The 19,987-nt window shown below is 41.5% G+C and overlaps 1 protein-coding gene across 1 annotated transcript in view; it reads left to right on the top strand.

Annotated features, from left to right (window-relative positions):
- The first annotated feature begins 19,123 nt into the window (after positions 1-19,123).
- LOC123245883 (immunoglobulin lambda-1 light chain-like) overlaps positions 19,124-19,987 on the top strand; it is a 1,010,762-nt gene continuing 1,009,898 nt past the window's right edge. The window contains 2 exon segments of the mRNA XM_044674873.1: positions 19,124-19,169; positions 19,290-19,598. Coding sequence (XP_044530808.1) covers positions 19,124-19,169; positions 19,290-19,598 — 355 coding nt within the window.

Below are 19,987 nucleotides of genomic sequence, written 5' to 3'. Positions count from 1 at the left end.
GCTCTTCCTTAACTCTACTCAGTGCTACTAACAATGATTCTGCTCTTCACCAGACCCATAGCTGCCTCAGCCCTCATACAATATAGTCCCATTAGTGATCAGCACCCCTTATTGAGACCCTAAGAGACACCACAGAGAGTCAAGCTACTGGCACTGGAGTCAGGAAGACTGGAGAGCAAACCTGGTCTCCCAGAAATCTGAGCTGAGTAGCCTGGAACTGTCGGAGAAGCTTTCTCAGTCTCAGTTTCTTCATCTTTAAAATGGTCTTAATGATCACCCTATTCCTGGGATGCTCTGAGGCACCAACATCATTTTAACCAGCAAACCTTTTTCATAACCAGATGAACACTGAGTCCTAGAACCCTAGGAACAGGAATGGGTGCAGTTCCATGGAAGTAGCCATCAGTGGAATCTGCCAGGGTCTAGGTCAGATCCCCCCATCAGGGGCCATCTGGTTCACAGTGATGCAACTGCCATTGGCTTCCTGCTGCTAGTCCCAGCTCTGACAGGTGGAGAGAAGGACAGGCTCTCCTGTATCTCCTTGATATACATCAGGTCAGAGGAGGCACAGCTAAGTCTAGAACATGATATCAGGATGGTATATTTAGGTTATTTTTAAAAAACTTACCATTTACAAGTAATATATTTCCTCATAAGTTTTCCCAAGTTTTATGAATGAACTCATCTCCCTTCCTCCCTTCCCTTCTCTCTCCCAGAGATGGCAAGTGATTTGATCTGGGTTATACATGTATTATCATGGAAAACATATTTCTGTATTGTTCATTTTGGTAAAAGAATAATCATAGAAAACCATCACCTCAAAACATGAACCCAAACTAGTGAAAAATGGTGTCCTTTCATCTGCATTCTGACTCTGGGAGTTCTTTCTGTTTGGGTGGATCACATTCTTTGTCATAAATACCCCAGTATTGTCCTGGATTGTTGTATTGCAGACAGAAGGTAAGTCTATTGCAGTTGATCATCCCACAATATTGCTGTTACTGTGTTTTCATGGTTCTGCTGATTTCACTCTGCATTAGTCCATGGAGGTCTTCCCAGCTCTTTCTGAAATCACCCTGTTCCTCATTCAAGAGTATTGCATCACCATCATATACCACAATGTGTTCAGCCATTCCCCAAGTGATGGACATCCCTTCACTTTCCAATTCTTTACTACTACAAAAAGAGCAGGTATGAATATCTTTGTACACGTGGCCCATTACCTCTTTTAAAAAACAAAACAAAACAACCTCTTTGGGACACAGACTGAGTAGAGTTATTACTGGATTAAAATGTATGCAGTGCTTTATATTTCTTTGGGCATAATTCCAAATTGCCCTTCAGATTGATGGAATCAGTTCACAACTCCACCAACAATACATGAGTCCCAAATTTGCCATACTGCCACCAATTGTTATCATTTTCCTGTACTGTCATATTGGCCAATCTGGTAGATGTGTGTGTGTGTGACACCTCAGAGTTGTTTTAATTTAATTTGTGTTTCTCTAATCAAGAGGGATTCAGAACATTTTTCATATCATTATTCAAGATTTTGATTTCTTCATCTGAAAAGTGCTTATTCATATCCCAAACATTTGTCAACTGGGAATGACTTGGATTTGTATAAATTAACTTAGTTCTTCATGTATTTGAGAAATGAGACCTTTATCAGAGAAATTTGTCATAAAATTGTCTCCCCAGTTTGTCGTTTCCCTTCCAATCTTGGTTAAAATGGATTTGTACAACATCTTTTAAAATTAATACAGTCAAAATTATTTATTTTACATGCTGTAATGTTTTCTATCTTGTGTTTGGTCATGAATGATTCTTTTCTTCATTTATCTGACAGGTAAGCTATTTTATGTTCCTTTATTATACTTATATCTCTTTCTATCTATGTCCAAATCATAGTCCCATTTTGACTTTATCTTGGTATGGAATGTGAGATATTTATATGTAATTTTGGCCATATTGTTTTCCAATTTTCTCAGCAATTTTTGTCACATAGTGGCTTCTTATTCCAGAAGCTGGGGTTTCTGGGTCTATCAAACACTAAATTGTTAAGGTCATTTACACTTTATCTTTTCCATTGATCCACCAATTCATTATGTAGCGAGTACCAGATTTTTTGGTGATTACTGCTTTATGATACATTTTCAGATCTGGCACTGCTCTACTACTATCCTTCAAATAATTTTTCATTAATTTCCTTGATATTCTTGATCTTTTGTTCTTCCAAGTGATTTTTTTATTACTTTTTCCAATTCTGTAAAACAAATATTTGGTAGTTTGATTGTTATGGCACTGAAGAAGTAAATTAAATTAATTTAGGTAGGATTATCACTTCTCTCCAGGGCTCCTGACCAATCCGGGGTGCTACTAGGGGCAAGTCACTTTTCTTTCTGTTTCTTTCTGACTCTTTTTCCCTGCTGTGGCTCCCTCTTTCTCTCCCAGTCTGTGTCCTTCTCTTTTTGTCTCTTTCTCTCTGTCTTTGTGTCTCTGTCTCTTTGCCTTTCTCTCGTTCCCTCCCCATCTCTTTCTCTTTGGCTCTGTCTTTCTCCATAAAGCTGGAACTCAGGTCTGCTCACCCCACGATCAGTACTTCTCCCATGTCCCAGTCTCCTTTGGGATGACCAAGACACCAGAGGAGTGATTTAATTGAGGCTTCAGGACTGAGGATTTGGCTAGTGGGGAGCCGCTGAGAGGAAGCTCCCTGCCATGCTATGGCTGTGCTCTGTTTGTTCTCAGGAAATAGAATCTTATTTATAAGAGGTGATCCCTTGGACCCCTGTCATGAGGCCATGACCAGAGGCACCCTTCAGGGGAAGAAAAGGGGAAATGAAGATATTAGGAAGAAAATAGAAAGAGAAGATGGAGCCAGCTGCTGCCAGTCCCTGCACCATGTTTGTACACCTTGTGACCAAGTGGCCACACCTCAAAAAGCCTTGACAAGCATCCCCTGAGGATAAGCTGAGTTATAATGACTAGAAACCCTAAAAATCAGCCACATCATTTCCCAACTGATAAATGGATGAACAGAAGGATTTGGGATGAAGAAATCAAAGTTATGTATTACTCTCTGCAAAAACACTCTGAATCATGACAGCTTAGAGGAGTGCAAACCAAAATCATACTGAGATTCATCTCAGTACTATCAGATGGGATTAAATGATGAAAGGGTAAACTGAGATATAATGGGGGTCATGTGTAATAATAGGGACACTGATATCATGTTAGTGGAACTATGAACTCCTCCACTCAGTCTGAAGTGCAATCTGGAGGAATGGCCAGAAAAAAAAAGAAGGAAAAAATGTGGGCTCTGACGACCCCTAAACCTGGAGGCTTTTTGTCCTGCAGAGAGTGGAAAGGAGGACCCATGTCTAGGTAGAGAAAATGAGGTGATATATGGAGTCTTGTGCTTTCCCAACCTTCTAGGGAAGGCTGAGATGGCAGTAGGAGATGGCTTTGGAATCAAAACAATTAACAGTAACAATAATAGTAATAATTTTCCAAAGTCTTCATTTATTCTTTAAGTATCCTAAAATACTTCACAAATATTATTTCACATGCTTGTAATAAAAACTTTCTGAGGCAGGTACTATTATTATTCCTGTTTTATAGGTGAGGAAAATAGAAGTTAAATGATTTACTCAGGGCCTCATAACCTTCCATTGCCTACAGCAGCATTTGGCCTCAGGTCTTCTAGACTCCAGTTCCAATGTCTATTAATTTTGCCCACTTGGTGCCACCATGGTCTGGTGTCTTGGGGTGGGTAAGGATCTGCTTTCACACATCTTTGGCTAGATTTCATTGTGTGTATCCTATCCCATGTTCCCAAGTTGCTCTCTATCTCTTCTTGTCTTCCTTCCATTCTTCAAGCTCAGTCTGAGCATCCTTTCCTGCTTAGAACAACTGAGACAGTACTTTCTGGTCCTCTACTGGAAGATGAGAAAACTGCAGGTGTCCACCACCTCTGCTGGCATATTCCCATCAATCCATCTTTGCTATGGCTTCAGGGCTGACATGTTTTTGATGTATCCCATTCAGGCCATTGTTCTGGTCTGTCAGGAACAGCCAGGATGTGACTGCTGTCACCTCAGCTGTCTTTGGAGACATCTTCTAGGAAAAACCAGGGACGTCTTTCTCATAATCACTAATCATAACTGCCAGTGTGTGACCTCAATGCAGTCATTCTGTGGGAGAAGTGTGTTGAGTTCTTCCCTAAATATTTGTTAGGTGGCTACTATAGAGGAGAAAACATAGAAGTGATGGAAAATGACTGAAGAAAGGCAGAAACTGCCTTCCATATGAGTGCAATCTAATGGGAGAAGATTAATAACAATAGCATAAAATCAAGCTCGTTTTAGAACCTTCTATTGCCAGGGACTGTGCTAAGAGCTTCACAATTATCTTTGTTTTCCTCACAACACTAGAAAGTAGGTGCTATGAATTCTGTCATTTTATGGATGAGGAAACCAAGGCAAATGGACACAAAGTGATTTGTCTAAGTTTACATTAGTGGGTGGTTAATGTCCCTTTGAGAAGTGTTATAAATAAAGCAGAGGGTAAACTGAATACTACCACTCTTAAATGGGTGACAGCAGTGGTAGTTTAGATATGTGGCTAGTGCAAGATTAACTGAGTCTTGCCACCTTGCTAGTTGTTGTAACACCTCCCTGCTTTATAACAGTGCCCAGGCAGGATCCTTCAGGTCAATAGATGTGTATTGCTTTCAGGTCCCTCCTGGGATTGATTAATAGTGGATATTGGACTCTATTAGCTTTGGACATATTCATCTGACTGCGTTTGCTCCCTTCCCAGAGAAGTGATGAAACAACCACTCCAGGAAGGTACTTGAAGAGTTTATAAATATTTAGCAAGGAAGGAATATTAGGAAATGGGAAGAGGAATAGGAGACCCTAAACTAATCTTTGATAATATTAATCCCTCAAAGCTGTAGGCAGGTGAGTGATTCTGGCTAGTTATCAGCTCCTCTGGCTCAGCCTGGCCACAGCCAAACCAGAACAAGCAAGCTGTTGTTCCATGTCTTTCAGCTTCTTCTTCTTGCCAGATGTTATGCCTTTCACAGCCTTCAGGAACCACCCCTTTCCACTCTCTTCTTCTTCTCCTGCCCACTTCCCAGATCCCTCCCAGGTCCCAGGATACCTAGATACCTAAGGATGGTTTGAATACCTAAATACCTAGGAGACAGAAGAATAAGAGGATTCATGGTCCAGATACAGGTTGGCAAATGTCAATGATGTTCAGAGAGGAGTTCTTGCACGGTTGAGCCAAGCAAGCCTCAGATCCCAATAGAACAGGGTCTACAGATCTCAGATCAAAGGGAAATGAAAGACCCTTTGTCAGGGGCTGCCAGGGTATTTATAGCCCCCTGGCCAAATGGTTTCTCCCCTGTTTTCATGGCCTCCGGGAACGTTCTGAGGTCTAATAGTCTTCACCTGTCAATCAACGGTTGGAGTCTTAGCTCCCAGAGTTTCAATATAACATGAATGCCATTTGTTTTTGGAAATTTCAACCTGTAAATTTCCAGCTGATCTTATCCATGGATGATCTCTACTCTATACTATTCTTAACTATGTGTTTCTATCCCATTAACCACCCTTCCCAAAATAATAAATCCTATCTTATCTAATGCCTTATCTATCTAGCCTAGAGCTAATGACAAAAGGTTTAGGATAGGGTTTTCTGGGAAAATATGGGGTTTGGATACAACATTTTCATAAACACATCATTTGAACATGAGTATAACATGTAAACATTATCAGAAAATTTAAGAATAATTATCTATGTTGTTTCTTACTTCAAATTAATGAAATTTGTAATAGCTTTGTTTATATTTCTAATACTAACTTCAAATAACATTCCTAATTCACAATAAATTCTAATATTTTCTATTCCCTAATCTACTGTTAGGAGGATTAGTTTGTCAGTAATTCTTACACTATAGTTAATGTATTAGTCAATTAGTTTCATCCCTAACTAAACTACACTATACAATATTTGTCTAACATTCTTTTTAACAATTCTATTTGAACATTTATAACTATTTTACACTGACCCTATGCTATCTAGAATTGAACTTCCCTGCATCTACTCTTTCCCTACGGGTTAGTAGACTTATGTTATACATGTTAGTAAAATATTACATATGTACAAGGTTTTCATGTGATGTTCCTATGAAATGAGTACTTTAGACCTTGCAAGGAATCTTAGTTCTCTTGTTCATTTGGGTCACTGTAGTTTATTTTCAACTATATACATTTATTTACATTATGTACCTGTGATGTGACTTTATTGTGACTATGTGTTGGACTCATGACCTAACATTTACTGTTTGGGTTTATACTCTTCTTCTTCAGAATCCCTCTGCCAATCAACTTATGTTCTGTTGCATGCATCGTAGTTTTGCATTTCCCTTGTGATTAGTGTCTGAATGTGAAAACCTTGCACCTATTCAAACCTAATCTTCATTTGCTGATCTTCTCTCCTTGTGATTCTCCAGGTGATGATGTCCAAGTCACAGGTGTTGTTATAGTTCAGGTCCTCGTACAGTCCATAGTACAATGTCTCTTGTTGTCCTTGCACTGGTCCTGATGTCCTGATGTCTCTGGAACTCTAGAATGTTCGGGATCTCATCTCCTCCTTTGCTGGATACCCATCTTCTCAGTTGTCAACTTGATTGAAGAATCCCTGGATCAGGAACCAATGTGTGACTGTGTGATGTCATGTTAAATTTTGTGTTGCCACAAAATTTCTTTTTATGAGATTTTGTGTTTGCACTTGTCTTTGATGTAATATGTGTAATGCTCAGTCTAATATTCAGTATCTTCTCTTTCACCACTGCTGATTTCTGATAGGTTTAACTGTTGATCTTTATGAGTGAATGAGGCATTTGTGTGATCTAAATCAATGATTTGAGTGTCATGTTCTTGATATTGACCTGTTTTTTGGTGTTTTCCTGTTCGAGGCTTTGTTTCTAAGTGTGATCTTTTGCTTTGATGTTCTATTTCTATGTCAGATTCTGCTTCTTGTGTTTGAGGTTGAATTTTTGGATGAGATTCTGTTTCTTGCATTTGAGGCTGAATGTTTTGATGAGGTCTTGGCTTCACTGAGGTCTTTTTTAAGTGGGAATAGTGATACCATGCCTCTTTTTCCTTGATTTTTACAGAGGTAGGTGTAACTAAGATTATTTCATGTGGTCCATACCATTTTGGTTCTAACACTGATCTTCTTGTGAAATTTCTGATATAAACTTTATCTCCAGGTTGATAATCATGTAGGCTAAAGTCAAGTGGAACTCTGCTGTATTAAAGATAACTTTTGCAATTCATCTAATCTCTCTTTCAATAAGGTTATATACTCATCGATTCTACACTCAGTTCCTAGATGTGATAGGTAATTAGTGTCTCGTGGAGCTTTTCCTACCCACGGTTGCTGTCCATACAATAGTTCAAACTGTGACCAAGTGTGTTTGACTATTGGGCTGACTTCTCATGTAGAAAAGCGCCTTAGGTAAAACATCTGACCATTTAAGATGGCTTTCCGTACACAGCTTCCCAATCATTGATTTCAAAGATTGATTAGTTTGTTCCACAGCTCCTGATGACTGAGATCGATAGATAGAACATAGATGTCTCTTAATTGCTAGCACCTGATAGATTTGCTTTAGAATAGAGTTTACAAAGTGACTACAAGGGTCAGATGATATGACTGCTGGAATAGAGAATCTTGGAATTATCTCCCTCAGAAGCATCTTTGCTATGAAAGCTACATCATTTTTCTTGGCTGGGAATGCCCCTGGCCATTTTGTCAGCTTGTCCACTATCACTAGTATGTACCTATATTTTTGACATCTTGGTATTGTGACATAATCTATTTGCAAGCATTCAAACGGTGTGAATGCTAGGGGTTTTCCTCCATAGGCTTTGTTCTTAACTATAGCCTTGTTATACTGTTGGCACACTATGTAACTGTCACACACAAGTTTGGCTTCTGTTGTCACACCTATAGCGATCCAGCTTTTGCGAATTGTATCCACAATTCATAAAACTCCATAATGGCCTTTTCTGTGAATTGCTGCACAAGCAGTATGGTGCAGTAATTTTGGCAAAAATGGTTTTCCAGAGAAAGACATCCATATTACATTAACTAGATTGGCTCCAAGGTTTCTCTGCCAATATTCCACTTCCTTTTGTGAGTAAGCTTGTAGTAATTCATCTTTATCCACTAAGGCTAAGTGAAATATAGCTTTTGGTCCAAATCTAGCTGCATACTTTGCACTGATGTCTGTCCACAGCCTGGTTTTTAGCAATTTGGAGAGCTCGTGTTAATGCATAGATTTCTGCTCCTTGTGCCATGATGTCTGGCCCAAGTGATGCATACCATAGGGTTTCATTTTGGGTAGTGACTGCTGCTCCTGAAACTCTTTACCCATTATGTTGGTAACTCGAGCCATCACAGAAAAGTGTAAGACCAGCTCCTTCCATAGGAATATTGCAAAGATCTTCTTTAGCCTTTTGCACTATTTCTAGCATATCACTATAACTGTGAAGGCTATCCCCTTTTAGCGGTAATTCAGGGATAAGAGTTGCTGGATTAATGGGTTTACATTTATGGAAGGTCAAGTTCTCATTTGTTAACAAAATTGCTTGGTACTGGGAGAGATGTTGTGATGTAAAAGCTTGCAGATTTGCATTCTTCAGCATGGTTTCAAGTTGGTGCTGGCAATACAATCTTAGCTCCCCTCCCAGGACTAGCTTAGAACTTTTCCTACCGTTCAGAACCTCAATAGCAATAATATTTAAACAGGAAACTATTCCTTGGATAACTGGATCGAGCATTGAACTGTATTATGCAATAGGTCTCAAGTTGCTTCCTAAGTATTGTGTGAGCACTGCACAGCCAATTCCTTTATCTTCATAGATAAACAGGTGAAAAATTTTGTTGTCATCTGGAATGCCTAATGCAGGAGAAGATAGAATTGCTCTCTTCAGCTTCTCAATGGCATGCTTATGTTCCTTTGTCAGCTTCAGTGTTTCTTTGATGTCTTTCCTGGTTAACTCTGTTAAAGGCTTTGATATTAGAGAAAATCCAGGAATCCACTGTCTACAGAAACTGGTCATGTCAATTATTGCTCTTAATTGCTTTTTGGTCTTAGGTAAGCTGAGTCTTTGTATGTCTTTGATTCTCTTTTTTGTTATACTCCTAGTTCCACCTTGCAATGTGAAACCTAAAAACTCAATTTATCTTTGATCCACTGGACTTTATTTCTGGATATTTTGTGTCCTCTCCTATACAGTTCTTCTATGAGATGAATGCTATCTCTTTGACAGATATTCCCAGTTGGTGACATTAGCAGGATGTCATCTACATAATGCACCAATTTGCTTGCAGTGAATGATATGGATTCAAGATCTTTTTGTAATATTTGGCAGAAGATACCCCCACTTTTTATGAAACCCTGTGGAAGACGACTCCATTTTAAAGTCTTATTTTCCCAGGTGAAAGCAAATAATCTTTGGCTTTCCTTGTGGATTGGGATACTGAAGTATGCATTGGAAAGATTAATCATTTTGAGTTTGGTGTAATTCCTGCAATTATTTGTGATGGACTTGGAATAACCGCATGGATTTGTTCCACATATGAATTTATTGCCCTAAGATCTTGTACCATTCTCCACTGGGTGTTACTATTAGCGTCTAATTTTGCCTTTTTTATTGGTAAGGTAGGAGTATTAAATTTTGAACATCCATGTACTAGTATGCCTTGATCTAATAGGCTTTGAATTATCCGTCTTATTCCTGCCACTGCCTCCTTGCTTAATTTAAATTGAGGAATTCTAGGTGGTGACATTCCTCCTTTCAACTTTATCTTAACTGGCTTAGCAGATAGGATCCTACCTAAGTCTGAGGAACTACCAGCCCAGACTCCTATGGGTAGCGTATCTGGAATCTTATAGATGTTGTCTTGATCCAGTACTAAGATTGTGTGATCTTCTGCTATCCTGTCTAAGCACAGGTTGGGATGATGTTTCAATGACCTTTTGTGAAGATGCAAATATATTTCCCCATTTGGCTGGTAATAGATTGTTGTGGATAATTTACATAAGATATCTCTGCCTATGAGATTGTTTGGACAAGATGGTAATAACAAGAATTGATGGTCGAATTCTATGGGTCCCAACTTCACCATTTTGGCTGAAATTTTGGTGCAGTTTGGGGTATGCCTGATGCTCCTTTTGCTATGACTGATCCAAGCATCTCATAATCTCTAGGGAGATTCTTTAAACAACTTATATCTGCTCCTGTATCAATTATCCCATTTATATATTCATCATTGATTTGAATTGTGATCAATGGTTCTTTATTGTTATTGTTATGTAAAGGTAATATCTGTTTCTCTTCTCTCAGTGGCAGGGCAGTAATGGTTTCAGAACTTAATGCCTCTCTATTAGGAGATATACTGTAGTCTAATGATGAATTCACTTCCTGTAAATGCGCCTCCATATGCAGTTCCTCTTTGATATCTGATTCTGCCCCTCCCCCTAGCTGTTCGTCTTCTGTGCCTAGAGTACAAAATGGCTTCTCTTGGACAACAGTTTGAATTTTGTCTGTTTTCCCCTCCACTGCAGGGCATTGTAAGTCTCCATTCATGGTACCCGGGCAGGATTAGATGTATTGTCCTTCCCTCTCACCAGGACTTGAGGTCTCAGCCCTGTGTGTGTGGTATTTTCTAAGCTGTAGATGTTCACGGGTAAGCCTGCCTCTGTGAGCCTCGATTTCAAAGTGTCCTCCATTTTCTCAAATTTTCCTCTTGCTGGCCGCTTTGAAATCACGGTGCTCGCTACATTGTTTCTAGGCTTGAAACTCTCAGCCTCAGGGTTTATGCAGGAATGTATCCCTTTTTCTGTTGTTATGATGCTCCCTGAGCTAGAGGTTGGAGTCTGCAACAGTGTTTCTCTCTCGTCCTCCATTTTGATATCGTGTGTTAAATTAAGTGAAGTTACTTCTTTCTCCCTGGCAAAGCACTTCTCTCAAAGCTTGGCCATGTTACCAAGTCTTTCCCGTCAGCTTCTCACATTGTCCAACATAGCTAGCGATTGGCTATTTGCAACAATGTTACTCTGACTGCCTAGTTCAAAGTATGAATCACTTGTAACGAGGCTCTTGTCAATTTCTTTCACTTCTTCCTTTGAAGTCTGTGAAAATTCAATGCTTTCCACCAGAGAAGAATTTATCTCTATATAAGTCTCTCAATTCATTTTCCATCTCTATCTCAGCAGTGGACTTTTGTCTTTTCTCTAGTGTGGTATATTGATTTCCCTCATCAATGTCTATCATTACTATTTGAGCCTCATTCTTTCCTTTCAGCTTTTTGCTCTCTCTATTTGTATTTTCTCTTGTTTGGTATGTATTACAGATTAACCTTCATTGTGTACTTCTTGGTCTTTCTCCTAATTTCAAAAATTTTTCCATTTCACCTAGAGATGGCTGATTTGATTTTTTATAATCATGTTGACAACAAGCTTGTGACTTTTGAGATTTCCTTGCCCAATTGCTGTTGACATAAGTTTTCTTATAAGTATCAGTCCTATCCTTATTAAAATCAATTTGTTTCCTGAATCTACATTGTCTTATCAGATGACCTGGCTTATTGCACAAGAAACATTTAGGAACTGAATTGTTGGACTTCTTTTGATTATAATAATTATTTTTTGGTTTAAATTATGTATTCTTGGTGATTTGTAAAGCATAATTTTTAAACTCTTCTCGGTCTTGGTGTCTCCGTGCTTCCTTCAATTCCTGTTTTAACTCCTGAATTGTCCTCACTTTCTCTGAGTCCAGCTCATGTCTAATCTGCTGTTCTTTCTGTTTAGACTCATATATATATATATATATAATATATATATATATATAGCATGTTTTCTTATTTCTTTTTCCAGTGACAACTCCTCCCACTGTGGACAACTTTGCCTGAAATACACCTGAATAGGCACACTAGTTCCCTTTATGAATTGCCTCTTTATGTGGGGTAATGCTTCATCTGCCTCGTCCCTATTGAAACCTAGGAGATTTTCAGAGTTCTCAATCAACCAGTCTAGGAAGAAACTCGGGTGCTCATCCTCAGTTTGCCTCATCCCTTCAAATTTATTCCATCCATTTGGCCTTTTGCCATGAATTTTTATGGCCTCCAATAGATCTGTATGCATTTTATCAATTCTCTCACATTAACAGGTGAACTCAAGTCTATTGCAGAGTCATCCCTTGGCCAATCTACTAAATTTGCATTGTTCCTAGTTTCATCAATAAATCTTTTTTTTTTTTTCACTAGGGGTGAAAAATTCATCAAGAATACACTCCACATCTGAATAGGATGGGTTAAACAGGCTAAATGTACCTTTTAGTTCCTTTGTGGCCTTGTAAGGAGACAGAAAGAATAAGAGGATCCACAGTCCGGATACCGGTTGGCAAATGTCAATGATGTTCAGACAGGAGTTCTTGCAAGGTTGAGCCAAGGAAGCCTCAGATCCCAATAGACCAGGGATTACAGATCTCAAATCCAAGGGAAATGAAAGACCCTTTGTCAGGGGCTGCCAGGGTATTTATACCCCTCTGGCCAACCGGTTTCTCCCCTGTCCTCATGGCCTCTGGGAACATTCTGAGGTCTAATGGTCTTCAACTGTCAATCAACGGTGGAACTCTCAGCTCCCAGAGTCTCAATATAACAGAAGTCAATAAAGTCCAAGCAGAGTGTTGCTGGGTGGGAAATCGGTAACGATAGTCTCAAAGGACCAGCACTCTATCAGCCCATAATGGATGATAGAGTCCTGGAGAATTCAGATAGAAATGGAGAAGCATATGAGAGTAATCAATGACCCTGTCCTTGCCAGGGGACTTGACTTCAAGGTGGTCCTTCAGGAGATCCTCATCGATTGATCCAGAGCAGAACATGGAAGGGTGGAAGCAGTGCAGAACATATCTGCTGGTTGTCCAAAGTTAGGCTCTTCTGGGCTCCACAGAAAGACACAGTTAGGTATCTGGAGCTGTATAACAGGACCTCAGTATCCTTCAGGAACAACCACCCATCCAAGTGCCCTGTCCCCTCACTCCAATATTATACCTTTGTGACACATAATATCCTTTAAAATGCCACTAGGAGACAGTAGGGTGCAGAGTAGAGATGGCAGAGTAGAATCTGGGAAAGCTTGAACCACCATGAGAATCCTCTCTCCAACCTTAAAACAGTGCCTCAGAAAGAGTACTGGAGTGAAAGAACCAACAAGGAAATGAAGTGATGCAAGGACCATGAAGAGAACAAGTTGAAAGATTGACAAACAACTCTTCTTCACTGGGGTGAGAGGAGAGCACAGCCTGCAGGAGGCATCACCAAGGAGTACTGGTTCAAGCCAAAAGCAAACCCGCTTACCCCTCATCTACTGTTCCTGATTCTGAACCTGGGACCAAGACACTGTTGAAACCCTGATTCCCTGCCTAAACCAATAGCAGAGCACCAAACTCCCAGGCTGCATGATCTTTACAGTTGCTCAATCCTCTGTCAGAATGTTTTGTTATAAAGATTTTTTCCCAGTTTGTTGTTACCCTTCTGATTTTGGTTGCATAGTTTTTTGTTTATACAAAAGCTTTTTAATTTAATATAATCAAAATTATTTATTTTACATTTGTAATTTTTTCTAACTCTTGCTTGGTTTTAAAATTTTCCCTTTCCCACATATCTCAGAGGTATACTATTCTATGTTCACCTAATTTTCTTATAATTTCATTCTTTATATTCAAGTCATTCACCCTTTATGAATTTATCTTGGTGTAGGGTGTGAGATGTTGATCTAAACCTAATCTCTCCCATATTTTTTTTTCCAATTTTCCCAACAGTTTTTGTGAAATAGTAGATTTTTGTCCCCAAAGTTGGGCTCTGTGGAGTTATCGTGGACAGTTTTGCTGATGTCACTTATTCCAAGTCTATTCCACTGATCCTTCCTTCAGTCTCTTAGCCAGTGCCATATTGTTTTGATGACAACTGCTTTATAGTATAGTTTAATATCTGGTACTGCTAAGCCACCTTCCTTCATGTTTTTTTTTTCATTATTTCCCTTGATATTCTTGATCTTTTCTGCCCAGCTTGTCATGATCCCCATCACATATCTCTTGTTCTAACAGAAAGGATGAAGCATCTCTTGGGTGGATTCATGCCAGTTACCATCTCTTTCAGAACAGAAGCCTCACGTTTGCCAAGAGACAAGCTGCGTGAGGCTCCTGAGGGAGGAGGAGATTCTCCAGGAGGGACTGAGAATGAGAATTGAAGAGGATTAAAGTAATAATAAATAATGGAAGTGAGAGAATAAAGGAAGGGAAAGTTTCCTAAGAAAGCTACAAAGACCAGATGATTCCATATAGACGTGTCAGTATCAGATTTGTTTCTAATCATTTCTAAGGCTCTGAGCAGGCTCTAATGCAAAGCTGGAAACACATTGGGAAAGTCTCAGCTTTGCTTCTGTCACTTTGTTATGGACAGTTTTCGAAAGCAGGAATTAGGAAGAGAGAAGCACAACAGCCAAAAGTTTAAGTAACGTGGATTCTCTAGTGCAGAGCTCCATCCCCAGATCTCCCTTAAGAAGAACATTAGAATCCTGAGGCTCAAGGTCGCTCTCACTCTCTGACCCAGCTACTGACAATACACATTTTTAGTGGATATGCTGAATTGCATTAGCATCTATTTCTGAAAGGAATTTAGGGAAAGAGGGGATCAGTGACCCTGGAGAGGAGAAGATGATCAGCAGAGGAACTCTTCCAGCATGATGGCAGATGGCCGAAGATGATGACAGCAATAACCGAGGACCACCAACATCAGTCTGCTGCATCATGGGACTTTGGGTCCTTGGACATAATTGTCTGGATAGTGGAGATTGGATCATCAATAGCTTTCATGTCTTTCCCATGTTTTGTTTACTTGCAGGATTCTTACGCCAGAAGGGAGGATACCCCATTAATGACTACTTGTGAGGGGTGCCCCCATCACTGCTTTGCCAGGCATTTAACATTCATTTTAAATATTATGTTGAAAAAGACCCCAGCATCCTAGGTAAACCTTTCCACGTAATATATAGTCATCATATTTGTGAAATTGAGGCATAATTTCCCCAAGAATGGGAGGGGGAAATTGTTACTGTTCATTTTTCATATATCACATAAATCCATATATGTGGGAGAATGAGTGTCAATTCCTGTATCTAGAGCCTGCATCAGAGACACCATCTGGTCTGCTGGTTTGTGCAATTTCTTTTTCCCTGGAAATCCCCAGGAATGCCTTCCTTTCTTAACAGAACTTGGTTAATCAGTGAAGGGACCAAGGGCTCTTCTCCTGTGTGTGCCCCCAAGATGTGGGCCTGGACAGGGGAGTAGAGGCTGCTGGACCTCCTCTTCATTAGCTCTCACCAATTAAAGCTGTCTTGGGATGATAAATGGAGAAGCTGAATAATGAGCTCCTCAGAATATGTTCATTAAGCCCTGGATCACTTTGTGGGGTTTGATGCTGGTCTGACCCACCAGCCTGATATCATCATCTTCTTACCCCTGAGTCAGTCTCTTGACTTAATTTTAATCATTACAGGAGACAGGCAGGCACCACAGGTGGCATATTTGGTCCAAACCTTTTAGTCATGATCTAAAGCGACTGATGACTGCAGAGGGAGGTGACATAATTATAAAAAAGAAAAACAAGAACTATAAGAATTCAATAAGAATAAACACATATGTGATCCCTTACAGCATTACAAGTATAATATTGCAAAGCATTACAAGTATAATATTCATTGATTCTCAAAATGACTTTGGGATATGGAAGTTGTTATAATGCCCATTTGATAGATAAGGAGACTGAGGCAGATAGGGGTTCAGTGACATGGGTAAAGTCACACAACATTTCAGTGTCTGCAGGAGCATTCAAACTCAGATCTCTATTTCAGTTCCAGAATTCTATCCTCTGGGCCCCCAGGGTGCCACCATGGTCTGACTTCTGAGAATAGCCAAGGATCTGCTCTCCCTCCACTTTGGCATCATCCCTTCATATGGGTCCCCTCCTCTCTTCCCATGTAAGTCTCTGTCTCTCACTCTCTTCATCTCATTCTTCAGGCTGTCTATGAGCATTCTTTACTGTTCACCAGCCCTGAGGCTGTCCTTTATCACTTCTACTGGAGGCTGGGAAAGCTCCCTTGGCCACTGAAGCTTGAGCAAGAGGGAGACTGTAACATGAATAATCTTAGGTGGGGTGAACTGCCTCACAGAACTCCACAGTACACTCAGAACTCCAGGAGAGGGGGCAGTTGGGGCAGTTAAGAATGTGGGTTTAAAAAGAAGGACACCCAGCTTGGCAAGATCATTCTTTGGGGGACAGAGGGAGCTGGGTGGCTGGAAAGGGGTAGGATTATTTCTTCTCAGTAGCTTAGCTTATCTCTAACTCAGAGAGCAAGGTGGATTTTGCTTTATACTCCATACAGACTTTATCTAGACTGGTTTTCCTAAAGCTGTGAGCACTGTGACAAAACCTTGTATGCAGTGTCCCAGCTAACCCTAATCAACTACAGATCTACAATCAAGACTATCGCTATCATCCTGGACTTGTCTTTATTTGATTTTAGGAGATAGTTTAGGGAAAAATGGTTTTATCCAGAGGCTTTTTCCCTCTGAGGGAATAGCTACTCTGACAGCACCTTGAAGATCATAGATTGATTTTACCTCAACCTCAACCCTAAACCTTTCTGTCCTTCCCAGTTTCCCTGAATTAATAAATCCTTATTCTTGTTAAGTGTGTACAAGTGAGGTGTTGTATTTCAGGCTATATAAACCCAATTTCATACATTACCTAAGCCAAATCTTCATCTAGGCAGATCCTGAGAGTAGTTGAGATTCAGTGAGCAAGAAAATTGCTTGAAGACATCCTGAGCACTTTATCTATTCTGGGCTTAGGGAATAAGCCTCTAACAGTGAAAGCTGCCAATTTATGTGAGATTATTCCCTTTTTGCCAGCCAATTTAGCCCTGTGAAAGCTAAGTCAGATAGTCACCATTTCTGGACTGAGATGGATTCTGTTAAAAACAGTTCTCAGGGGTTTCAACTGCCAAGGGAGGGGGAGGAGGTAGAATTCCATCCACTCACTCCCCTCCCCCTTGCTAGTGGTTTGGCAGCCAGGGTTTGGAGCCCGCTGAGACATCATTGTTAACTGGTCCCATTTTTACAAGACCCATAACTGACTCCATCCAAATGGGAAGTTCCTGGTGCTGAGGAGGATTTCCCCTGGGAGGGTCAGGGACTTGGGACCTGCAGACAATAGCTAGTGAGGACTCACCTACATGCTCTGAGCCACCTTGACCCTATCACGTGTATGGATAGTATTTGCTCCCCAGGACTCGTTTACCCAGCATCCCATTTGAATTCTTATGCTGTGAGTGAACACTGACTGTACTTAGTATGAATGCTGGTGTGACTCTGCCTCTGTCACTCTCTTTCCCTGAAAACGACTGCTGAAGCTGCCTGGGGGCCAGCCTGGAGGATTTACCTACATGGTCTTACTTTAGTTAGAATATTAGGCTTTGAACTTCTATTTTTGTTTTCTTCTACTTCAACTGGTTCTTAATAAACTTTATAAATTAATACTTGGAGTTATCGATATGAATTTAAATCTTACACACAGGTGACAATGTTGTCCAGGTAATGGGGTAGGACCCAAAGGACCATGTGTCCAGTCTAGAGGCTCCTGACCAGGAAAGCCAGCGCTGGACAAGGATGTGAGGACCTTCATCCCACCTCCCTCATTCCCTGAAGAGTCTTTATTTTCTCTGTGGGTTCTGGGGTTTTCCCTTAGTGTTGGGTTTGTCTTTTCCTATTTATGACAGTTCAGATTCACCCTACTGCACTTACCCTGTAGGAGAGACTTTGGATCTAGGAAATGATGAGTTGATCTGATGCATTTAGAGTCACTGTAGGAGGAAGGAGACATCAAATGGGAGGGAAGAAGGCCAAGAAACCTGAGACTTAGCTGAGAGCCTGCAAAAACCCCCCATATGAATGCCAGTCAGGGGCTGCCCAAGTATCAGCCAGGGAAGCAGGTTAAGCCCTTGTGACTGTGAGGTACCAGGAGATGGTGATCCCCCCAGGATGGCCTCTGTGAGGCAGGGAGGTACGGGATGTCATCCTGCTGTTCCTATGGCCAAGCACAATGCCTGAGACATAGGAGAGGACCAAATAGATGCTTCATTGGTCCATTGATTGGCTGGGTGTGGGGAGGGAGCCAAGAAGGTCTGGAAGCTCAGCCAAGCTAGGCCTGTGGAGCTCCATGAGGATGGTAGACAGGACAGGCTGGCCTGGTCCAAAGAGCAGAGTTTCCTGTAGGTCTAGGAGCACCACCAGGCTGGGATGGGACAGCAGGCAGGGGCTGGGCTCTGGAAAGGTTCTATGGCCTGGGAAGGAGAACCTTTGCCCAGTGAGAGGTCAAGATTTCTAGCCCTGGAACCCGGGCCTAAATCACTGCCTCTGCCAGCAAAGTGTGATGAGTTCAAGAGCCCAGGCCAGGGAATGGGCTGAGGACAGGGGCTGCTCTGGATGCCTTAGGCTGTGGCTCAAGGGAGGCTCCACCTTTGGGTGGGAGGAACAGAAAAGGCAGCAGGGACCTTCCTCTGCCTGATGGGTCCCTGAGGCCTGCCTCCTAGTAGGCTGGATATAGGTCCTGTAGCCACCAGGGGACGCTGTGAGACTGGTCCTGGGCATGCAGTGAGGGCCTGGAGGTGTTGGGGGGATGAGCCTAGCTGGCTATGATTGTGGCTTCTCTGATCCCTGAGATCACGCCTGGTTGACGTCTCAGCTGAGCTGGGCCAAGTTACCCCAAAGACCCCCCTCTGTGAAGGTCTGCCCCCCTAGACACGAGAGAGGAGGTATGGTCTAGAGGAGGATGGACCAGGCCCAGATTTGCATCAATCCCCACCTGCCCTGCAGCCACCATCACATGGTAACCAGGAGAGGATAAGAGGGAGCTGAGAGTGGCCAGGCTTAGCTGTGAGCTCTTTGGGGAGCTGAGCTTTTGGGGTCCTCTCACCATGGCTTGGCCTATTATTAGCCTGCTACTGCTCACCTTCTGCTCAGGTCAGGACGACTCCCAGAACTCCCCTTTTCTCCTCCTCCAGCCCTGTTCTTGCTTCTCATGAGGATCTCAAAGCACCTTCTAGTTTTCTTTCTGTCATTAATGAGTTTCTCTGTTTGCAGGCTCTCTATCACAGCTGTAGCTGACTCAACCTCCCTCTGTCTCTGCATCCCCGGGGAGCACAGCCAGACTTGCCTGCACCCTGAGTGGTAGGTACAGTGGTCATGATGTTTATTGGCACCAGCAGAGCCCAGGAAAGGCTCCTCGGTATATCCTGTATGTTGGCAGCAGTGGAGGTGTAGGAAAGGCCGATGGGATCTCTGAGCGCTTCTCAGGCTCTGCCTCTGGGGCCAATAGAGTCCTGTCCATCAGCAACGTCCAGCCTGAGGATGAAGCCGATTATTACTGTCAGTCATATTACTACTCTAGTGGTAATTATCCTAATACACAATGATGCATTCAGTGAGGAAGTGGGACAAAAACCTCCTTCTCAGGTCTGCAGCTGCTTCTCACTTGTCCCCAGGCTCCTGAGCATGTCCAATGTGCTAGTAGGGGCAAGTCAGCTTTTCTTTCTGTTTCTGTCTTTGTCTCTTTAACCCTGCTATAGTTCCCTCTGTCTCTCCCAGTCTCTGTCCTTCCTTCTGGTCTCTTCCTCTCTCTGTCTCTCTGTCTTTGTCTCTTTCTGTCTCTCCCTTCCCATTTCTGCCTCTCTGTTTTTCTGGCCCTTTCCTTCTATCTCTCTGAGTCTGTCTGTCTTTCTGTCTGTCTTTCTGTCTCTCTCTCTCTCTCTCTCTCTCTCTCTCTCTCTCTCTCTCTCTCT

This window comes from Gracilinanus agilis, chromosome 1 (assembly GCF_016433145.1).
Source record: "Gracilinanus agilis isolate LMUSP501 chromosome 1, AgileGrace, whole genome shotgun sequence".
NCBI classification, from domain to species: domain Eukaryota; kingdom Metazoa; phylum Chordata; class Mammalia; order Didelphimorphia; family Didelphidae; genus Gracilinanus; species Gracilinanus agilis.
The sequence above is the reverse complement of the archived record's forward strand: the minus strand, read 5'-3'. Positions and strand labels throughout refer to the sequence as shown.